This window comes from Globicephala melas, chromosome 2, assembly GCF_963455315.2.
Source record: "Globicephala melas chromosome 2, mGloMel1.2, whole genome shotgun sequence".
NCBI lineage: Eukaryota > Metazoa > Chordata > Mammalia > Artiodactyla > Delphinidae > Globicephala > Globicephala melas.
The window spans coordinates 175540884-175562303 of NC_083315.2; the positions used below are offsets into that span (position 1 = coordinate 175540884).

Consider the following 21420-nt stretch of genomic DNA (forward strand, 5'->3'; position numbering starts at 1 on the left):
AAATGATCTCTAAGTCTAATTAACACCCGTCACCATACACAGTGACGGAATCCTTTTCTTGCGATGTGAACTCCCAACGTGCACGACAGTGTTGTTCACTAGGGCCACCATGCTGCACGTTGCACCCCCAGGGCTTGCTTACTTTATAACCGGAAGACTCAAGAAGTACTTTTAAAAAGAATTTTCAGAGAATGAACAATTTTAAGGATATTCTGTAACCACATTTTTCCCTACAAGTTAGCGGTGACAAAGCCTTTCCTCTACCCTAAAGAAACCCCAAACTGAGGATCCCACACGGAATCTGTGCTGCTCCCTTTGGCCATTTCTTGGGGAGAGGCTTAGAAAGGAACCCAGAAGGTTTTGTGTGTTCCATCCTTTGACATTGTGCTTTATCAGAGTAAACGCTGTGTGGAAAGGTTTTTTATTTGGCTTCCTAATGCAGTAAAATTGGATCGTCATTCCATAGCCCTGCAATTTAAATGCAGCCTCCAATTTTTGTTGACAGTTACCAGAAGAAGAAAAAGACTTTGTTCCCTGCCTTCATAACTTCCATTCCTTCACTCTATTCATCTGCACCACCCCCCTTTTGAAAGTATATCGCAAGCATTATTAGCCACTCATATATGATTATTTATAAAGGAAAGAAGTATGTTGTTATAATTTTCTCCCACTTGTCTTCTGCTTCCCTATACATGATCTGCTCATGTTGTATTAAAGGTGGCTGCTTTTATCTTTGTTTTAAAATTGTTATCTGATAAAAGTTTCTACCTGTGACTTTTATTCCTTGCTTTTTAATTTTGAAAGTATTAGCTTTTTACAAATTGATGTGAAATTCACATGACATATAATTAGCCATTTGAAGCATACTATTCAGTGGCATGTAGTACATTCACAGTGTTGTGCAGCCTCTACCTCTCTCTAGTTCTGAAACACTTCCGAACGCCCTGTGCTCATTAAGTAATCACTCTCTCCAATCCTCTCTTCCCCAGCCCCTGGCATCCAGTAATCTGCTTTCTCTCCCAGTAGGTTTGCCTATTCTGGAGATTTCATATAAATGGACTTATACAAGCCTCTTGTGTCTGCCTTCTTTCACTCACCGTAATATTTTCATGGTTCATCCAAGTTGTTGGGTGAACTCATTCCTTTTTATATGCCACAGTTTGTTTACCTTCTTATTCGTTCATGGACATTTAGATTGTTCCTGTCTTTTGGTTATTATAAATAATGTTGCTGTAAGCATTTGTGTACAAGTTTGTGTACCGCACCTGCCGTATTTGAGTCTCTGTTTCTCCACATCCTTGCCAATACTTGTTATTTTCTGTTTTTTTTAATTATAGCTATCCTGGTGTGTGTGAAGTGGTACCTCATTGTGGTTTTGATTTGCGTTTCCTAAATGACCAGTGATGTTCAGCATCTTTTCATGTGTTTATTGGCCATTTGTATGCCTTCTTTGGAAAAATGTCTATTCAAGTCCTTTGCCCATTTTTAAATTGGGTTGTTTGTCATCTTGTGGTTGAGTTGTAAGGGTTCGTTATATATTCTGGATATTAAACCTTTACCAAATATAGGATTTGCAAATATTTTCTCCTATTCTGTAGGTTCTCTTTTCACATCTTTGATAGTGTTCTTTGATGCACAAAAGTTTCTAATTTTGATAAAGTCCAGTTTATTTTTTTCTTTTTGTTACTCATATTTTTGTGTGTGTGTCTTATCTGAATCTCTCGTCAAATCCAAGGTCATGTAGATATACCCATTTTTTTCTAATAGTTTTACAGTTTTAACCCTAATTTTTATCTTTTTATTTTTTTATTTTTTATTTTATTTGTATATTTACCTTATATTTATAATCCTTGCTTTTTAATTTTTTACTTTGAAAGTATTACCTTTTAAAAATAGTGGATCTCTCTGTCTGCTTTGTTTTAAATAATCCATGAGTTATTACTCTGTAGATTATTATAGCCAGCTTTTCAGAGTCACTTTACCATAGCCATCTTTCATTATTGCAGAAACATTGGAGGCTAGGAAGGAGGGTGGAGGCTGCTGCCTTCATCCTCTTCTCTGATCTAGTGGCCAGTACTGTTGATATTTTAGTGTAGGTTTATTTAAAGAGTATTCACATTTATTTAAATTAGGTGGGGTTTTTTTCCTATTGTACTATACTTACTAAATAGTTTAAGACCAAAATGCCCTTTTTTTTAATAGAGTAATACAGCATCTGGTGGAATGACGCGGCGGAATACTTATGTTTGCAGTGAAAGAACTACAGCTGATAGACATTCAGTAATTCATAATGGCAAAGAAAACAGGTATGAAATTTTACCTGTTTGCAAGAAAATTTGTTTTTCCCAAGAGAAATGGAAGAATGATATTTGCTTCTCAGTTTTTATAATCAAAATTCAAATACTAGTGGTAAGTATTCGCTAATGGTAAGTTAAATTTGAACGCAGAGTTTTAGTGAGATCCTAGAATTCCAAATTCCTCTCATTGTCCAGAGCTTATCCTCCTGGCCAGCTGCGTATGATGATTGGAAGGGTTGAGTTAAAGCAGGGAGCTTTCCCAGAGGAAGTAGATGGTAAGCTATGGTTTAATTGTAGAATTATGAACAGGGAGATGGAGATTATTTTGTGCACATGAATAACGTGAACCAGGGCTGGAAGGGGGAAGGATGAGGACCTGAGACGGGGAGCCACACCTCAGGAAGATGTGGAGCACCTGATGGGGCGGGTGAGCCTTCAGTCATAGGTCAGCAGTGTGTCAGAGGAGCATGGCGGACAAGTAGTAACACAGTCTTCACCTTAAAAGAGACACACTGAGTATCCCAGAGAAATGGAGAGTGCAATCTTCTGAATGATTTTAATCTGGTAGAGAGGCAGTCATACATTGGATAAGCATGATTTAAAATACTAACAAAGTAATATATCAGTAAGGAGTTAGATCATGCAAACAATTTTCTTGGGGTTTCAAAATAAGAAATAGAGTCAGAAAAGTGGGATTAAGTACATCCAGAAACCATGGAGTAGAGCTAAGTTTGGGCAGAGGGAAAAGTGGGTGGGGGGAGTTGGATTGGTAGAGTAGTGAAATATATTGTATATAGAACAAATTTCCCAAATGGGCATGATTTTCCTTCTTTCTTCTTGGAAAAGTAGTATAAAACTAAATTCAAAATGGTGAGGTGAGGTCAAAGTGAGCAGATAAAGTTCTGGAGTAGAAATCCATAAAATAAATTCACATCATCTATCATTGTCCCCTGGCCTCTCTGAACATTGCTTGGTCATATCACATTCTCATGTGTAGCATCAAAATTGTTTTTCCTCTTTTTCTGACATTTACTTTCTGAAATTGCATTATAAGATTTCTGTTTCCTTTAGATCTCATCAGTCAAATGAAATGTTTGATCAGTAACTTCTGTAACAACCTAAGCCTAACCTAACCTCTTTCACCCTTAAAACCAGACTATTTTATCATTCCCCTCTTCCACAGACCACTTATGTTTGAATTGACATGAAGGTAAAAGCTTACTATGTGAGATTACATTCATTTTTCAGTGAATTTTTAGAAATATTTACATCCTGATATTCTGATTCCTATGTGTGTGCTTGTTTTAACATTGTCTTTTTCCTATGATTAAGAACTATTAATAATTTGAGTAGAGCAACTGGGCTAGATAGCTTATAAATTAGTGATTGGTATATTTATTTTTTAATAGTGGTCTATTCTTTGGTAAATTTTCTTTTCTTACAGTTACTTTGTCAAATCTATCAAATTTCTTCTAGTTTGAAGGGATTGAATAGGAGATATCAGTAGAAGACTTAGAAATTTCTTTCTTCTTTTTTTTTTTTTTGGCCTCATGGAATCTTAGTTCCCTGACCAGGGATTGAACCTGGGTTCCCCACAGTGAAAGTGCTGAGTCCGAACCACTGGACTGCCAGGGAGTTCCCAAAAGTTTCTAATATGTTATGGATATTAGTCTATAGAACTAGAAAAATGTTGTTTCATGACCTTTCTTTTTACAGATTCTTCTAAATTGTTGAATTATTCTATCACATTCCTTTTGAACTTTAGAATATACAATTGTCTGAGGTACAGAGTCAGACTTTTATTTAAAAGGCTATTAAGACCAAGATCTAGGTCTGCTCCCTTGATTTGTGTTTCTGTGTGTGCATCTACTCCTCTAATTCTCCTTCCCTACAGTTATTCAGTTCACTCTTTGGAAATAGTTTTAGGAATACTCTGATTTCTTTGGAGTCATTACCTGTCTGTGTTCTACCTGCAGACGCCTTCCTCAGTGGGGCTGCCTCCTCCTTATACCAGCCTGGGCCTTATGGCATCTGTTAGCATCAGCTCTTTAAATGCTTTGCTGAAAGTGTTGTCTTTATCTTCAGTCAGACAGTGCCTCCAACCACACAAGCGGGGCCCATGATTTTCATAATATCTGGATTTTCTTTTTCTGTCTTACAAATGAATTGAAAAATTGTGGGAAAATATTGGAGGTTTGAGTGCCAAACTGGTGGTCATATTTTTTACTTCCAGTTAAGGAAGGCATTAAATGTGACAACTTTCTCACCCTTAAAATAGATGCTTGAGTCATAAATTATGCACTGAGCCTTCTCTGTGTGCAGATGACTTCTTTGGCAGATTGTTGCTTTTTCCTCTCCCGTATATATCTTATTCCTTGACTACAATACTAGTAAGGTACAGGATGCCTGGATCTATGTTAACTTCTGAAAGAAGGACATTAATTCCCATTTTAGCCTTCAATATGTTGGACTTTTTTCTTATACATGAGAGTGTTTTTACAGAATTCCAACAAGAGAATGATTGTGGCTAATGAAAACTAAATGAGCAAAGAAGGTTTTATCACATTTAACACAGGTATCTTTGGGTTATATTTTTAATTTTGCTTTTGCCCAATCACTGAGTATGCTTTGAGTCAGCAACCAATTTCATATCAGAATGTTCTGATATAGGATAGATGTCATATCAAACAAATTGAAAATACCTTTCCTTTAATAACAGTAAGTAGATTAGAATTTTAAAAAATTATCAGGCATAGATATAAAACCAGAAGATTAACAGGAACTTCACACAATTTGAATTTTAAGAAATCATACTATTTCTGTAAGTTAAGGTTTAAAAAATGATTTTTCCTTGTACCCAGAACTACTAAAAATATAACGCAGTTACTGTTTTGTTTATGTAGATTCTTGTGGGGTGGTCTATGAACTATAACCATCATTTGTGCCACTTTTCTGGGGGAGAAATTTTGTCCAGTTTGATGCAGCCCATTGTGATGTTGGGATTGTATGTTGTAAATAGAATTTTTGTGAGTTTGTACAGACTTGACATTCGGCAAACATTTATTGAGTTTACTGTTTCCTAAATTGAGGTGCTAGGCCTACTTTAGAAGTCAAAAAAAACACATCTGTTTTGTTGCTTGCTTTGTGGAACTCGTAATGTGACATGATTAAATTTCTAAAGAAATAATTCATTTAATTGCCTTTAAGATTTTGTAAAAATTTAATAGTTTTTAATATATCAATTTACACTTCCTTTTTAAGAAGGTCTCTGACTCTAAGGAGGGGTCAGTTTTTTGTTGTAAAGTGTCTGTCCACACAGTCTTGCCTTCAGTGTCCAGCCAGGGAGCAATGGCCTCACAGGGGATAGACTGAGCATCTCCCTGCTCTGGATAAGGAAAGCCATTTCCTTATCCAGAGTCTTTGGGACCATTTATATTCTCCAGGGAAGATGCCAAATAACCCCTGCCTCCTCTTCTTCCCTTGCTTTTTTTTTTTTAATGCATCTATTGATCTTAGCTCCTAGTTTGGGCAAGAGAACATCAGCAGCTGGGCAGGGGCATAAAGTGTGTTTGACGACTCTTGACCTGCTCGGAACAGGTAATAGAGCACAAAAGACAGTTGTATTTATCTGTAACTTATTAAAGTAAAATTATATGTATCTATGTGTATGTATGTCTGTACGTGCATATTGGAAACAACAAAGCATTTCTTCAGATAGTTGAATCACTTAGGACTCTCTGTGTTGCAGGTGACAGAAACCCAGTCCAAACAAGTTTAAATTAAAAAGGGCATCTATGAATTCCTATAACTAAAAAAATCCAGGGATAGAGTGAGGGTTCATCTCATAGTTCTGCTTCTTCTGCAGGAGTTCCTTGATGGGCTCAGCAGCATCCGCCCTGACATCTTCCCACACTCAGCTCTGCTCAAGCAGAAGCCCTGGGGCTGTCTTCTGGGGCCCTGTTGGTCTGGCTCTGGCCATGTGCCCATCTCTTAATCTGTCACTGGCCAGGGTAGCTGGGAAAGTCTGGGGTGGAGTCAACGACATCGAGAGACCAAAAACCTATTTCTACCAAAACAGAATTCAGGTGTTTTTGCCAAAGGAAAGGACTGTGAAAAACACAAAAGTGAATCTCTGTTTAATCTTTATAAGCCACTCTCCCAAGTGGGAGGGCAGGATTGTCAAACAAACGCAGGGACAAGCAGATCTTCTTGAGCAGTTTATTACAAAGACCTGTCTCCTTCATATTGGGACTGTTAGAATTCCAGTGGCTCATTTCATTAATGTACCTTTTCAGTTAGGAGACCCCGGGGACACGATGAGATTGCAGGCCGTGCTTCCAGGGCGCATGAGCAGACAGGAGTCACTGCGGTACAGTGTGGTGTGCGGCAGCAGGTGCCCGCACTGAATACATAGAGCGGAATGAGTCACTCCTGATGGGAGAGGGCACCGGTGGAGACTTCGCGGAGGGGATGACCTCTGGGTTGGATTTTGATGAAAATAGAAAGATGCCAGCTCTCCAGACACGGAGAATAGCTCCTGCAAAAGTTCTTTGATGCACGACCAAGCGACTGCACATCATCAGGTGGGCCCGAAAGTCTAGTCCCGGGAGGTAACAGTGAAAGGTCAAGCCTGGAGAGGTGGCAGGGGCCGAGCTGTGGGCACCTGAGGATGCTACTTGGATGCCAGCGGAGTTTGGACTTTATCCTGAAGACGCAGTGTGCTTTTGCATGGTTAAAAGCAGATGAGTGACAAGGTCAGGCTTGCGCTTTAGAAAGTTCACAGCTGTATGGTGGACAGATTGGAAAGTGTGAAATTGGAGACCAGTAAAGACAGATGACTTAGGATTGGGCCTGTGGGAGAGGTGAAGCGCTGCACGAAGACCCTCAGAGTAGAGGTGGGGAGGCCCGGGCTCATTGAAGTGCTGTTAGGAAGTTGACACCAACAAGATGTCCCAGTTGCTCTGGATGTGGGGCATGAGGGAAAGAACCTGATGTTTCTAGGTTTCAGGCTTTGAAAGGATTTCTGTAGAAAGTCACTGAAAGAGTATGGTCAAAATTCTAAATCCCTGATTATCTTTTAAAGGAAAGAAACTGCCCCTTTGAAATTCCAAGGACATGATGACTGAGCTGGAATTAAGGATGGGGAAACTCCCTTAGGTAGTTGTGTCCCATAGCTGTCTGTGCCAGGTGGAACTGCAGACATGCAGCCACTCGTTACTCTTTTTCTGTCTATAAACAGTTAATTCGCTCTTATTAGTTTTCCCACCTTGAAAAATGGGGCTCTGTTGACCCCTTAGGAATTCAGAGTGTTGTTTATAAAGAAGTGAAAGTCCTTTGAGTAGGAAGGTTTTAACAGGATACTTTTTTAAAATAAATTTATTTTATTTTTGGCTGCATTGGGTCTTCATTGCTGCGCACGGGCTTTCTCTAGTTGCAGCGAGCAGGGGCTACTCTTTGTGCAGTGCGCGGGCTTCTCACTGTGGTGCCTTCTCTTGTTGCAGAGCACGGGCTCTAGGCGCTTGAGCTTCAGTAGTTTGTGGCGCGGGGGCTCAGTAGTTGTGGCTTGCGGGCTCTAGAGCACAGGCTCAGTAGTTGTGACGCACGGGCTTAGTTGCTCCGCGGCATGTGGGATCTTCCTGGACCAGGGCTCGAACCCGTGTCCTCTGCATTGGCAGGCGGATTCCTAACCACTAGCGCCACTAGGGAAGCCCAACATAGGATACTTTGATAAATACAAACAACATAGGATATCTAAACAACATAGGATACTTCGATAAATAGAACTAGTTACTGCTGTACCTGTGATGTTACTAGTCCCTTTAAAATATGACAGTGTGCTTTGGGAACAGGTCAAGAGCATAGTGGGCTCATGTTATAGATTCACTTTGATATGAATGGAGGCATCTCTTTTAGGGTAGGCTTAATTTTATACATAGCTCGGAAGAGATCGTCCCTCTCACGTAAATATTCAAACATGTATGATGTTATTTTCTTTTCTTTAAAGCTAATAAACTTTTTAAATTGCTGTTTTAAAAAAAGCAGATACAGATGAGCAGTTGCTCCAGAATCCCCAAAACAGGTTTAAGAGATTTTTGTTCCTTGACAAAGACGAGATGGTTTGGGGAGGAAGGTTATATGCTTTGAACAAGAGTTGCTCTTTTTGTCACTAGTCCATCATACTGTTGTTTCTGCCTCTGCCTGAACCCAAACCCCCTCCCAGCCTGATGGAAATGTTCGCTTACGCAGCTAGCCCTGCCTCTGTTTGTAAGACATCTTCCACCTGTCGGCTGCGACATCACAAGTCGATGTCCATGTCAGGCTCTGGGCGCCCCAAGATGATGTTACCTCCAATAGACAGTGAAGGAGATAACTTCAAGGCTATGTAAGAAAATGCACATTCCTTGTGAAACTAATGTGTACCCACTGCTTCTTAATTTTGTGCTGTGGATTTTATAGTCCAAGATTTTGTCCCAGTTGTCTACAAAGTGTCCTTCCTGTGTGTGGTTTTAGTTAAGCACATCCTGTCTCATGGTGTCCCTGGTCATCTTTGTGTCTTCATGCCTTTGCATACTACAAAGGGTGTAAGAAATTCCCCCTTCTTTCCAAGTTGCTTTCAGCATGTGGAATTTTACAGTACTTATGCCATTTTTGTGCTTCCAAAACTTTTTAGTTGCCTATTCTTCAGTTTCACCTGCATAGCCTTTCTTTCTTTTGTATTGGCAAGTTTCTCTGCATGTAAGCAATTTGAGAGGGAAGCAAAGGAAAAAAAGCTTGAGTTAGCTGTTCTTTGTTCTAGAATTTCCCTGCATTAATCTTGTCCTTGAAAATATGTGTGTACTGTTCCCTTAAACTCCATGAGGTTTTGTTTGATTATGTACTATTCCTTTGGTACCCTTTGCCATTTAACTTACCTTTTGCTCCTAAGTCCTATAAAATACCCCTTGGATCTGGATTTATATAACTGGTTTTCTCCACTCTATATCAAAGGTATATTGTGATCGTAAATGTTTGTGTGCCATGTTTGCTACAAAGCCAGGGTTTTGTGAACAGAGATCTAAGAATCTGTCATTTTCTGATCTCAAAGCACTATTCCTGACCAGAGAGCTCCAGTTGCTTCAACACACAGTATTAGCAGCGCCACCACCCCAGATCGAACCCGCTTCCCAAGAGGCACTGCCAGTCGTAGCACTTTCCACGGCCAGCCCCGGGAGCGGCGCACTGCCACGTATAACGGCCCGCCTGCTTCACCCAGCCTGTCCCATGAAGCCACACCATTGTCGCAGACTCGAAGCCGAGGCTCCACTAATCTTTTTAGTAAATTAACTTCCAAACTCACGAGGAGGTAAGTGCCTAGGTGGTGCTGTTGGTTGGAGCAAACACAAGGGCAAAGGGAGAAGTGCCGTCTCCCTCGTGTGAAGCCGCTGCCCAGATGCTTTTCAGTTTGTCTTTAGCGCACATTTTTCTAATGCTGTACTTTCAAAACCTTTCAGAAGAGGAATTATAGAGCTCAGAGTCCTTTCACAACACTAAAAGTTATCTAGCACTTGGGAGGTGGTTGTTGTTTAATTACTTTTCCTTTTACTCTCACATCTCTCTACATGGCATGTGCACTTCAGTTTAGCGAAAGCCCAGATCCAGTGTAGTTCGGGGGCTGGCGCCCCATTAGTAGCCACCGAGGAAGACGTGTATGGTGTAAGCGTCCCTAGACACGGAGGAGAGAGACATTTCCTCTTCTCTCGTTGCATTCCAGTGTCGTTGAGGAGCACTAAGTTTCTTAGAGCTTCAATCTTGAAATTGTTCTCTCTGTTGGCCTGAGTTGTAATGAGAACAAGGTAACATTCTATATTGAATAGTTTTGGAGATAAAATCCTTGCCTTATTCTTAGGAAGAAGCTAGTATCTGGTCATGTATAAAATCTTTTGTATGTCCAGTAGACTGTCAGTTGGGGCCTTGGGAAATCTCTAAAGGTCCCTTGAGGTACTTTTAACTTTATTTCCAGAATCTTCGTCTAGAGGTTGCAAAGCCTAGAAACATTGGCTACTATAAGAGGAAAAAGAAAAGATACCACTCTGCATTATAAGCAAAGGCACCTTTAGCCAGGACCACACCCAGGAAACCTGAGAGCCCTTGCAGTTCCAGGACACCCAGAGGAAATTCTTTGAACTTAAGCCTCTCTGTGGATTAGTCTGTCCGAGGTGTCCTGCAGGTTTTGCCTGTTACAGACCCTCTGGTTCATCACTTGTGTCTTCTTCACAGAACAACAGTGGGCTCTTCCCAGAGTCTAAAATGATACATGCCCTCCTCCTCTCTTCTCTGACTCTCTGTGGCCCGTTAGCCTACTGATCTGTTATGTGCCGTCTTCTTGATTTAACCTGTAAGCTAAATACCACTTTTCAGTCTCCCCCAGTAATTTTATTTTAAATCAGTCATCTAAAACTTAGACAAGTCACATTAAACTGTCTTTCCCCAGATGATCTGTTCATTGTCAGGATGTCAAATACCAGATTAGGGAGGACTTCTGATATCCACTAGCATTGACTAGAGGTCAGAGGAGTCCAGAGTTTCTGGTCTACCCTATTATTCTCTGAGCCCCTTTGCTGAGACATCCCATTCCAGGCTGGGCAGAAGAGCAGAATGGTCTGAAGGGCCTTGCCAGATTTGGGGCACCCATTTGTGGCCAGCAAGAGAGACAATGAGTTCAACCCAAGAAGAGTCTGATGACCCCCAAAATAATGCGTTGCTTCCTTTCAGGGTCATCCCAGGTGCTGTCCCCAGCCTCCCTGTGCCTTAGCTCCTTCCTCGGAGCCTAGGCTGCTTAATGTCAACTGATCCTTTGCCCTCTGGTCCCCGAGAACAGAAGGGATGTGTGGCAGTCAGGTCTGTCTAAGCTCCAGTCACAGGACAGTCAGCTTTGTGTCCTTACACATTGGTCAGTAATGGGCTCTTTAAATAAAGCCTTGCACATCATTAAAATCCTTGAATTTATTTGTTTGCCTCCTTCGTGGGTTTTTGGGGGTCATCTTAATACTATCATTGACAAAAATAACATCAGCCACAGTATACTGAATGCTTCCTGTGTGCTAAGCTAAAGAGATGTCTGTAGATTTATAGATATAGGAATACTCTTTTTTTTTTTTTTTGTGGTACGCGGGCCTCTTACTGCTGTGGCCTCTCCCACCGCGGAGCACAGGCTCTGGACACGCCGGCTCAGCGGCCATAGCCCACGGGCCTAGCCGCTCCGCGGCATGTGGGATCTTCCCGGACCGGGGCACGAACCCGTGTCCCCTGCATTGGCAGGCGGACTCTCAACCACTGCACCACCAGGGAAGCCCAGGAATACTCATTTTATATACATAAATAAGTATGTGTGTATGCACACACATGCATTCTCTCTCACATACTCATTTAATCTCCATAATCTACCCCCATGGAATAGACATTGTCCCAGTTTCATAGAAGAAACTGGAGGCAAGGTTCAGAGAGATTAAGGCACATGTTCAAGATCCTACAGCAGAAGAGTGCTGAGTCAGATCCGTGGCTCCAGAAGAGCCGTGAACCCACTGTGTAGTGTCCCTGGCAGAAAACGGTAAAGCACGGTTACAGACGTGAGTCCTTTTCCCACATTTTAGAATTAAGTTTATTTCATGTATTTGAATTGAAATTGAAGGCTGAGGCTTCTTGTTAAAAATATTCTAGAGGGGCTCATCTGATTTTATAATTTCCACCCCAAAATTTTTACAGAAAGTCTTCTGTTAGTTTGCAGACTGAGACCTGTGGCCTCCCTTGGTGCTGTACTTCAGTTGTAGTCAGTTCATTCTTAAAAACAGAGTCCTTGCTGCCGCAGCATCAGCTTCTTACCCTCTCCTAACAATAATTGTGAGGGTTAAAGTTCTAGTGCAGGAAAGGCTCAGGTGTTGGCACGTAGATGCCGCAAGGAGACCTGCTGTGACGTGGTGGGACTGGCATCAGAAAACTCGCCCTCTGCTCCTGGCTGTGCCCTGGATGTTGTGAGAGCTTTAGAGAGCTGTGGGCTCAGGGCACTCAGAGTCACCCATACTCTGCAGGCAGGACAGCCCGGGCACAAGCGCAGGTGCCTCTGTGCTCCTGGGAGCCATCCACGTGGTCCCGGGCGGAGTGTGAGAGCCTTAATCCTGCAGCTTCCTCCTCTTTATACCTCAAGGGATTTAAGGGAGGAAAAGTTAAGAAAATCAGTCCTATGGTACCTGAGCAGTCCCCTTGACTTTTCTCAGGTAGAAAATTCGGAAATGAAAATACGTTTTAAAGGCCTTTTAATCAGTTTTCACATGCATGATCTTTCCTTACTGTGTGTAATCCTGCTGTATACTACTTTTGATCTGATTATGGAGTGGTGGGCGATTATCTCCAGTAGTTAGATACTTTTAAAATTGGTAGGTATCTGAAGCAATGCAAAAGTCATCCCAAATTAGGAAAAAAACAACGAAGGAAGTTATTAATTCAGTCAGTCCTCAAATACATTTGAGTGCCTCCTGTGCTCTGTCTCAGAACTGAGATTTAGAAATAGCTTGACAAGCCCAGCTCACACTCACCCAGGAATGCTTATTGCGTGATCATACAAGCCTGAGCCAGTTTGAAATTTCTTTTGTCAAATTCTGTTCAGCACAACCCAAGCATCTCCTTAAATTTTTTTTTAATGAGCAGAGTTACTTCTTTTAAATACAGCTCTTTCCGTTTATTACATAAAACATAAAAATGAACCCCCCACTGTTGTCTGGTCATTTAATTTTCATTCACTTTGATATCTAAAGCTCTAAAAAGTCTACTTCATTTTAAACTCCCAATAACTTATTACAGTGCTGTATGTCAGTTATATCAAAACTGGAAGGGAAAAAAACCTAACCTCCAATGACTTTTTTTCTTAAAAAGTGATTTATACGAAACCACTGTAACAGACATTCTGTTAATGTCTAAATCATCTTCCTGAAGTAAGTAATGATTCTCTTCATGGATAAATATTTTTATAATGAAATTTTTAATGTTTCTGTATAAGGTGATTTTTTGTTCATAAGATATTCTGAAGAAAGTTGAGGAATGTTATTTTATTTCTAGTACATTGCAAATGACTTTAACACAAAATGCTGAATTTTATTATCTTAAGGTATACCCATCTGAAGAACCTTAAAACATTTAATTATAGTTAATGTCAATATTTACTGCTAAATTTTTTCTTACAAGTACAGATTTTTTATATTTCTGTTTAAAAGATCACATACTCAATTATTTGTGATAATTTTACTTTTTCATCAAATGTCGCTGTTTCATTGTTCATTGGACAGGAGAGGAGCCCTGTTTTACTTGCTGTTTTTTGTTCTATCTGTAATTGACTATTTAACTTGTGCAACTCATTTTTGTTAATTTTTTTTTTTTTGGCTTAATTTCTTTTAGAAACATGTCATTCAGGTTTATCAAAAGGTAGGATTTATATATACACATTTTTTTTTCAATCCTCACCCTGAAATGGCTCCTGCAATTAACATCAGGTTTGGCTTTCTAGCCTTGTTTTTTTTCCTTAAACACTAAACTTTCTGCTGAGAACTAAATACTTCTTTGAAAGGAAGCTGGAAAGAAAGAGATTAACTCTGTCAGGCATTTTTAAAGGGACTGTGGCACCCATGTAACAAGAGGCCTACGCATGCTCTGTGCATTTTCTTCCTTTGGTAGAATTATTTAGCATCCAAATAATTCTGTCTTCATACTAATAACACTTAGCATGCTTCTGTTTGAAGAATGAGATGTTCAGTAACAATGTGCAATTCATGATTAGCCTCAAGCATGCAAACGGTAAGTGGTAATTGTGTTAGCTGTCGTTTTTTATTTCATGAAGGATTGCATTAGCAAAAGGCTTTAAAATGACAGATAAATCAGCTAATATCCTGATACTGGAAATAAATGTAAAATTCACACCTACAACCTCATTTGTTGGGGTTTTTCAGAAATTAAGACGTGGGCAACTGTATAGCAGAAATATTTTAATATTTTCCAAGAGTTGAAGAGTGAATAGTATTGTATCTAAAAGGCACTTTCCACCAACCTCTGAAGAAAGTATGTCTCATTTTTACTTAAAGCACTGTAGTAAATGTTATTCTTCCTAGGTAGATAGTTTTTTGATGATGACACTCAAAAGACCAGAAGCGTCGCTCACTGTCTCGGGATGCACACACCCTTGAGGGAAAAGCTGCCACTGCAGCCACATCGTGCCTGCTGCTCTCAGCTCACCAGCGGGCCAGGTTATGGGTTTTACGTGGAGGCCACCAGTGGGTCGTGGAGAGTCTTTGTTCACGTGAGCTCTTTATCAGAAACCGTGGGAAGAGTGCTTTCTTTCTGTGGGAAACTCCACTCCATGATTATTTAATTGGAAACCCACTATACTTTGGGTAGTGATTAAAAAGAATACCTCCAGTTGAAGGCCGTGAGTGTGCGCAGATTCCAGAGCTGGGCAGGAATACCTGTGTGTATGTGAAGCAGGTGTGTAGCCAGCCTCCTGCACGGCCTTCATGAACTCATGGCGGTGGCCTCTGGCAGAGTCACACCTACAAGAGTAGGAGTTTTAATAAGCTCAGCTGGTGACCAAAAAGTGCTTTGGATTTGTTCATTTTATAATGTCTGTGTTTATATTTGGGTTGGTCGTGTACTGGTTGTAAGATATCTTTTCTCTTTCCCACTTCTCTGTGCTTCTGCATTCTATTCATTGAGGCTTCCAACTGAATATGAGAGGAACGGGAGATATGAGGGCTCAAGGTGAGGGAAACGATTTTTACTTAAAATATTTTATAGGTATTTACCTCATTTCTGCGGCAGAGGCAACACCCCTTTTCTGAACGTTCTGCATCTGTCCCTGCTCCAAGTGGAATTGCTTAGTGCCACCAGCAGTATGTGGTCAGGAAGCATTGCTGCTGCCGCCGGCACCTGGCAGCCACGTGAGGGCGCTGGAGTGCTGCAGCCACCTGCTGGTGGGAGCCTCGGGTCCCAGCCCCACCTGGGTTCTCACTGGTGTTTGGGTGTTAAAATACGCATTCCTAGGCATAGGAACGTGGAATTGCCATTTGAAAACTGTGACCAGGTAGCCTGGACCTCAGCGGCAGATCAGCCAGTGGCCTAAAGCCATTTCAAGTATAGATGCTGTTTTGGAACTACAGTTATATAAATTTGAACATTAAGTGTGATTTTTCCTCTTTTTCTTTTTAATGTTTGTAAACTCAAAGCTGAGCAGAAGTGACTTTACTTCCTAACGTTTGATATTAAGTTGACTGTGTGCCTTCCTTTCCCGCCTCATTGTTCCCCTGCCCTTTCCTAAGGCAGCAGTGCACAACTTAGGTTATTTCTGCTTCAAAAATTTGAACGAAAAACTTCATGCCATGGGTTAGTTTTCTTTTGCGAGACACCTGTATATCCCCTTGTTCAAATGTAAGTGTTCCCTTATGCTTTTGAAATAAATTTCCTTTTGTAATTTAAAAAAAAGACACATTCCTCCTGCCTGAGCTCTCCTGACCTGAGGTGAGGTCTGGGAGTCTGGAGCATTGTCGACCTGGTGAGAACTCCTGGCATAGTTCGAGTCTCAAGGAGTGAAAGCAGAATATTTAGGAGAATTTTTTTTTTTCTTTTTTGGCTGCGCCATGTGGCTTGTGGGATCTTAGTTCCCAGACCAGGGATTGTACCCTGGCCCTGGCAGTGAAAGCTCCAAGTCCTAAGCACTGGACCTCTAGGAAATTCCCTAGGAGAATTTTCATATTTCAAATTAGATGTCTTTTTTTTTTTTCTTTAAGAATGATTATGTAGGGAATTAAGTGGTTAGGACTCTGTGCTTTCACTAGGTCCCAGGTTCAGCCCCTGATCGGGGAACTAAGATCCCACAAGCCGTGCAGTGCGGCCAAAAACAAAAGAATGATTATGTAGTTGAGTGTTTTGCGTTTAAATTTTCTGTACCTGTCATTGCATGGATCTGGCGGCAGGGGGAGTCACCAGATGGGTTCAGGACTCTAGATTTCTTCCACTTGTGCCCTTTTTTATGCCAGTCGCCACCATGCTGTTTCAGGTCCTTGTTAGCCCATTTCCTCTCTTCCTGGTCTTTCTAAAACACAGCTCTGATCGTGACTACCCTGAATGAAAACCTGCAGTGGCCCCATCGCCTGGCCGACCATGTCCATACGAGGCCCTGTGTGGCCTCAGCAGCCCCAGTTTCCCCCACGCACAAATCCCTCAGTTGAGGCAGAAGTTCAGGGTGAGAGTCAGGCAGCATCCCCCCGCCTGCCCTTGAGCAAGTCTAGCTGCCCTGAGTTTGTCTCCCCAGCCATAGTTGGGAGGGACTAACAGAACCCACCTCCTGGTGTGCTGAGGATCAAGGGCTCAGTAAATGCCAGCGGCCGTCTGGGGGGGGTGAGACTGTGCCCTCAGCTCCAGTCCGTGGGTACCTTCGAATTTGCCCTCAACACATTCTGTGCTTTCCATACCTCCTTGCCTTCACTTAAGAGATTTCCTCTGCCCTAGACACAGACTTTCTCCCGCCTCCGTCATGTTGAAATCCCATGGTGTCTTCGTAGCTCTTCTCAGATGCCATTGCCCGCCCCGCCCCGCGTCGTCTACCCCGCCTTTCCCTCTGCTCCACTCCTCCCCTCTCTTGCGGTCCTCCCTGTCAGGCGGGCTCCACCTCTCTGGGACTCTAGCTGACAGCCCGTGCCTTACCTGTGCTATTGCTGTTTCCTTGTGTTTTAGTTTTCCCCCCCCTGACCCCAGCTTAGAGAGCTTTTGCTTTTTTTTGTAACCTATTTAGTATTTAGCAGCATTTTATACTTAGGAAGCTTTCAAACAGTTTTGGTAGGTGTGAACCAAACTGAATATTCTGTTAGCAGGTGGCTGACAGGGAGAGTTACATACACAGTAAACCCTACGGTCCACTCTCAGCTCTGGTGAATTTGCCATAGGACTGAGTGTATTGAACATACATACACTGTGAGTTTTTAATGCACAAGCGTGTTAGGTATTCACCCTCCTAATTGAGAATGTCAGTAACGGCTTGTGGCAGTAATGATTAAATACCGCAGAGCAGTGAGATGGTAGGTGCCTCTTGGAGTTCCTGAGAGAGCCGTGCCTGGGACCACAGCCTGCACCTTGTGAATCTGTACAGTTTACATTCAAATTGGTCATTTCAGTGCTCAGCAGCAAGTAAGCCTCAACGTTTCATTTTCCTATTTCAGTAGTAAGGTAGTGTCATCTAAGAATTCTTTTTAACTGTGAAGTTGGAAGTTTAAATTAGCACAGTAAAAGGAAGAATGCTAAGGTGGTGGTAGGGGACTGAGAGAATGGCCCACTCTCTTACCTAGCTGTACCTAGCATCTGGGGCCGTTTGCCAGGAGAGCGATTTTCAACTGTGTTGAGTCACTGGTTATCCTGAGTAACAGTTACAGTGGAGGTTATGATGAATTGAATCTTTTAAAATTGTGGTAGGAGAAGCAGCCAGGCCGAGCAGACCTGGTGGCTGGGCTGCTGCCGCCGCCTCCCTGAGCTGGCCTGTGAAGGGCCCTGCCGGCACCTTGCCGCCGGCAGCCAGCCTGGATGACAGGGGCTGGGCTCTGGAGACGTGCTCAGTTCGCTCTCCACTTTGCCTCCTCCCAAGGGTTCTGTTTAACAAATTACTTTCTTAATTTTCACCGGATGACTGGTGGAGATTTTTCGGCCAGGTAGATTTTTTACATTGTGGCTTATGATTGGGATGGGAAGGGGGTTGTGGAGAAATAGGTGAGTACTTCTTAGCAAAGGAACAGTCTACCAGCCATGAGCCTATGCGGGAAAAACGTGGAAGGCATTTATTATGCTGTATTGAAGACGTTGGTCATGAGCTGGGTAGAGTAGAAAAGGTGAGTTTTCCTGTGCAATTAAGAATAAACCTGCACTGTGCCTTTCAGTCGCAACGTATCTGCTGAGCAAAAGGAGGAAAACAAAGAAGCAAAACCTCGTTCCCTGCGCTTTACCTGGAGCATGAAAACCACTAGTTCCATGGATCCCAATGACATGATGCGGGAAATCCGCAAAGTGCTGGACGCCAATAACTGTGACTACGAGCAGAGAGAGCGCTTCTTACTCTTCTGTGTCCACGGCGACGGGCACGCGGAGAGCCTCGTGCAGTGGGAGATGGAAGTGTGCAAGCTGCCAAGACTGTCTCTGAACGGGGTCCGGTTTAAGCGGATATCAGGGACGTCCATAGCTTTCAAAAATATCGCTTCCAAAATTGCCAATGAGCTAAAGCTGTAACCCAGTAATTATGGTGTAAATTAAGTAGCATCTTAAAGTGTTTTCCTGAACACTGATGGAAATGTATAGAATAATATTTAGGCAATAACGTCTGCATCTTCTAAATCATGATATTAAAATATAAGGACGAGAGCACGCCTGGGAGCGAAAGCTGGCCTTTTTTCTACGAATGCACTACATTAAAGACGTGTGACACGTGTGCCCTCTGTCTTATTTCCATTGCCCTGAAAGTCAGCGTGTGACATCCATCTCCACGTGCCTCCTGTCTGTGCGGGTGTGAGAGTGGACGGTGTGTGTGTGAAGTAGTGCTACGGAAGCATCTCCTTACACTGGCAACCAGAGTTGTTACGAGTACCTCTGTGGGAGATTATTTGGTGCTAAAACATTAAAATTGCCAAGGAGGAAAATACTGAATTACTACTAAGAATTAACTTTAAGACTAGTTGGTAATTAATGCAGGTTTACAGTTCATGCCTGTGGTTTTGTGTTTGTTGTTTCGTGTTTTTTTTTTAGTGCAAAAGGTTTAAATTTATAGTTGTGAACATTGCTTGTGTGTGTTTTTCTAAGTAGATTCACAAGATAATTAAAAATTCACTTTTTCTGAGTAAAATCTTGCATTGTCTCCTAATACTGTATTTAAGATTCAGATTAAGGCAGTGACTTAAAAGTATGTGTTTTTGCCTCCACCACCAAGTTGAACAAAAGCAAATGGAAAGTGTGCGAAGGCCGGGCCACTTTTTCCTTAGCGTGGATCCCAACATTTTGTGATTTCTAGCATCTTTTTTCCCCAAAGGCAATGAAGGGAGAAGATGGCCTCCCTGGTGACCTGAGCAGGATGGGAGTCGGGAGTGGCCGTCAGCCTCAGCCTCGGGAGCCCCTGCGCGCCCCCGTGTGGAGAAACGCCAGGCCTTGGCAGTTCTGGGTTTGTTCTCCATGAAGTATGTAATTTTCCTCTCTTGTTCTTTGTGATTCAGTACATGAATTAGACTCACAGCCGTTTCCCAACACCTACATGGTTACATAAAGAGGGTAATAAACTCATCAGTCAGTTTGATGCTTTAATCTCACGGGGATATTATCACATTAATTGGTGTGCTGTTTGGGTTCTGGGTTTGTCGGTGGTGGTCCAAGGATGAAAGTCTGGTCACTCAGTCACAAATACTTACTGTCTGCCACGGGCAGAGCACTGTTTTGGGTATTTGGGATACATCCTTAGCCTCTTAAAGCATATGTCCTAATAGGAGAGCAGTCAGTAAACAATAGTACAGTATCTAGTATGGAACAAAGTGGTAAATGGCATGAAAAACGTCACAGGGCAGGGTCAGGCATTCCAGAGGTCCTGGGGCTCGGGTGGGGATGGGGTGCTTGAGCAGCGGCCTGGCTGCGAGGGAGGCATCCGCGCACGTCTCCCAGAAGAGTATCTGGCCGAGGCCGGAGCGCAGCAGCGAGCTGGAGCAGAGTGGAGGGCATTTGGTCAGGGTGCCAACTGGGCCACAGAGGTGATGCAGATGTGTTTTTACTCTGAGATGGGAGCAGCTGGGGGGTTCAAACAGAAGAAGAAGAGTGGCCTCAGGCTTTCAAACCCGTGTTCTGGCAGCTGTGTTGCAAATTCATCCCAGGGCGTGAGGAGAAGCCAGAAACACCATTTGGAGGCTGTCGGCCCTAATTAGGTAAGAGGTGATGCTGCCCTGGTGAGACTGGTTGGATTCTGGGTATGTTTTGAAATAAGAGTCAACTGCGTTTACTCCTGGATTAGAAATGGGTGAGTGAGAAGAAGCCAAGGATGACTGTCCTGGTTTTCGGCCGGAGCAGCAGAAAGGAGAGGGTTGCTGCCCACGAAACAGGACAGGTTGTGGGAAAGTTTGGGGGTGGGAGAACAGGTTTGGACACATCGAGTTTGAGGTACCTTTACACATAGGTGGAGACTGGGGAGAGAGACCCCAGGAACCCTCGGCAAGTGAGAGAAGCTCATCAGAGCAGAGGAGAGGACCAGTGCTGAGCCCCAGAGACAGTGCCTGGGGAGGCCGGGGAGAAGAGGTGGGCCTGGCGGGAGAGCCTTGTGGTGGGAGGAGCGCCAGGCCTGTGGTCCCCAGCCAGGGTCAGGGAAGGATGGAGGGGTCAGTGCCCTTTGACCTAACAATAGAGCCGGTCATTTTCACCTTACTGGTACTTTCAAACCTTTGTGATTACGGGGAAAAAAAACAAGTCCCCTCATTTTTTCACTTGAGGCATTCTCCTTTCTCCTCCAGACCCATCCCCTTTCAGCATGCACTTTTCCGAGAGCACAGTGTGCAGGGCTTCCTGTGCAAGATGGCCCTGCAGGAGCTGCGGGGGTGAAGCGGAGCTCTGCCAAGCAAAGGTGTGGCTGCAGCCGAGTTTCTTCTGATCCTGTTGCCTTGGACATGTTTTAAATGGTTTTCAAGGACAAATGGAATACTAGAAGTTAAACTCCTTTAGGAGAAATTAGTTTACCACGTGCCCTAATGAAATGGCCACTCTTTATACAGACACAAATGTTCATATTATTTTTGATTGCTTATTTGTCATAAGCCATATCTGCATCTTAATAGTTACTGATCCAATGAGAAATTGTGTGTGTTTGTAGTACCGGTATTCATCTGCAGAAGTCATCTGAACTGGTTGTACGTAAAAGACTCTTGATGAAGGTTTGAGTTTAGTGGCAGCATAGGTAGTGTTACCTTTACTGAGGTTAAAACTTGAGATCTCATCCATTACTGAGGGGCCCACATCCTTCCTTGAGATACTACGTCCTCAGGATATGGCATTTTTATTCTTCATACAGTGAATTTTTTTTTACTTTCTTTATTTGGCTGCGTTG

The 21420-nt window shown here is 42.6% G+C and overlaps 1 protein-coding gene across 10 annotated transcripts in view; it reads left to right on the forward strand.

Annotated features, from left to right (window-relative positions):
- MARK3 (microtubule affinity regulating kinase 3) overlaps window positions 1–19191 on the forward strand; it is a 108104-nt gene extending 88913 nt beyond the window's left edge. For 3 of the 10 annotated variants that reach the window (XM_060295322.2, XM_060295323.2, XM_060295326.2), the window contains 6 exons: window positions 2203–2306; window positions 8518–8679; window positions 9382–9639; window positions 13722–13748; window positions 15030–15074; window positions 18236–19191. In XM_060295322.2, coding sequence (XP_060151305.1) covers window positions 2203–2306; window positions 8518–8679; window positions 9382–9639; window positions 13722–13748; window positions 15030–15074; window positions 18236–18581 — 942 coding nt within the window. In that variant the 3' untranslated portion in view covers window positions 18582–19191. The remainder of the gene's footprint in view (window positions 1–2202; window positions 2307–8517; window positions 8680–9381; window positions 9640–13721; window positions 13749–15029; window positions 15075–18235) is intronic. The other 7 variants (XM_030883272.3, XM_030883275.3, XM_030883278.3 and 4 more) reach the window with 5 other exon arrangements.
- The last annotated feature ends 2229 nt before the right edge of the window (window positions 19192–21420 follow it).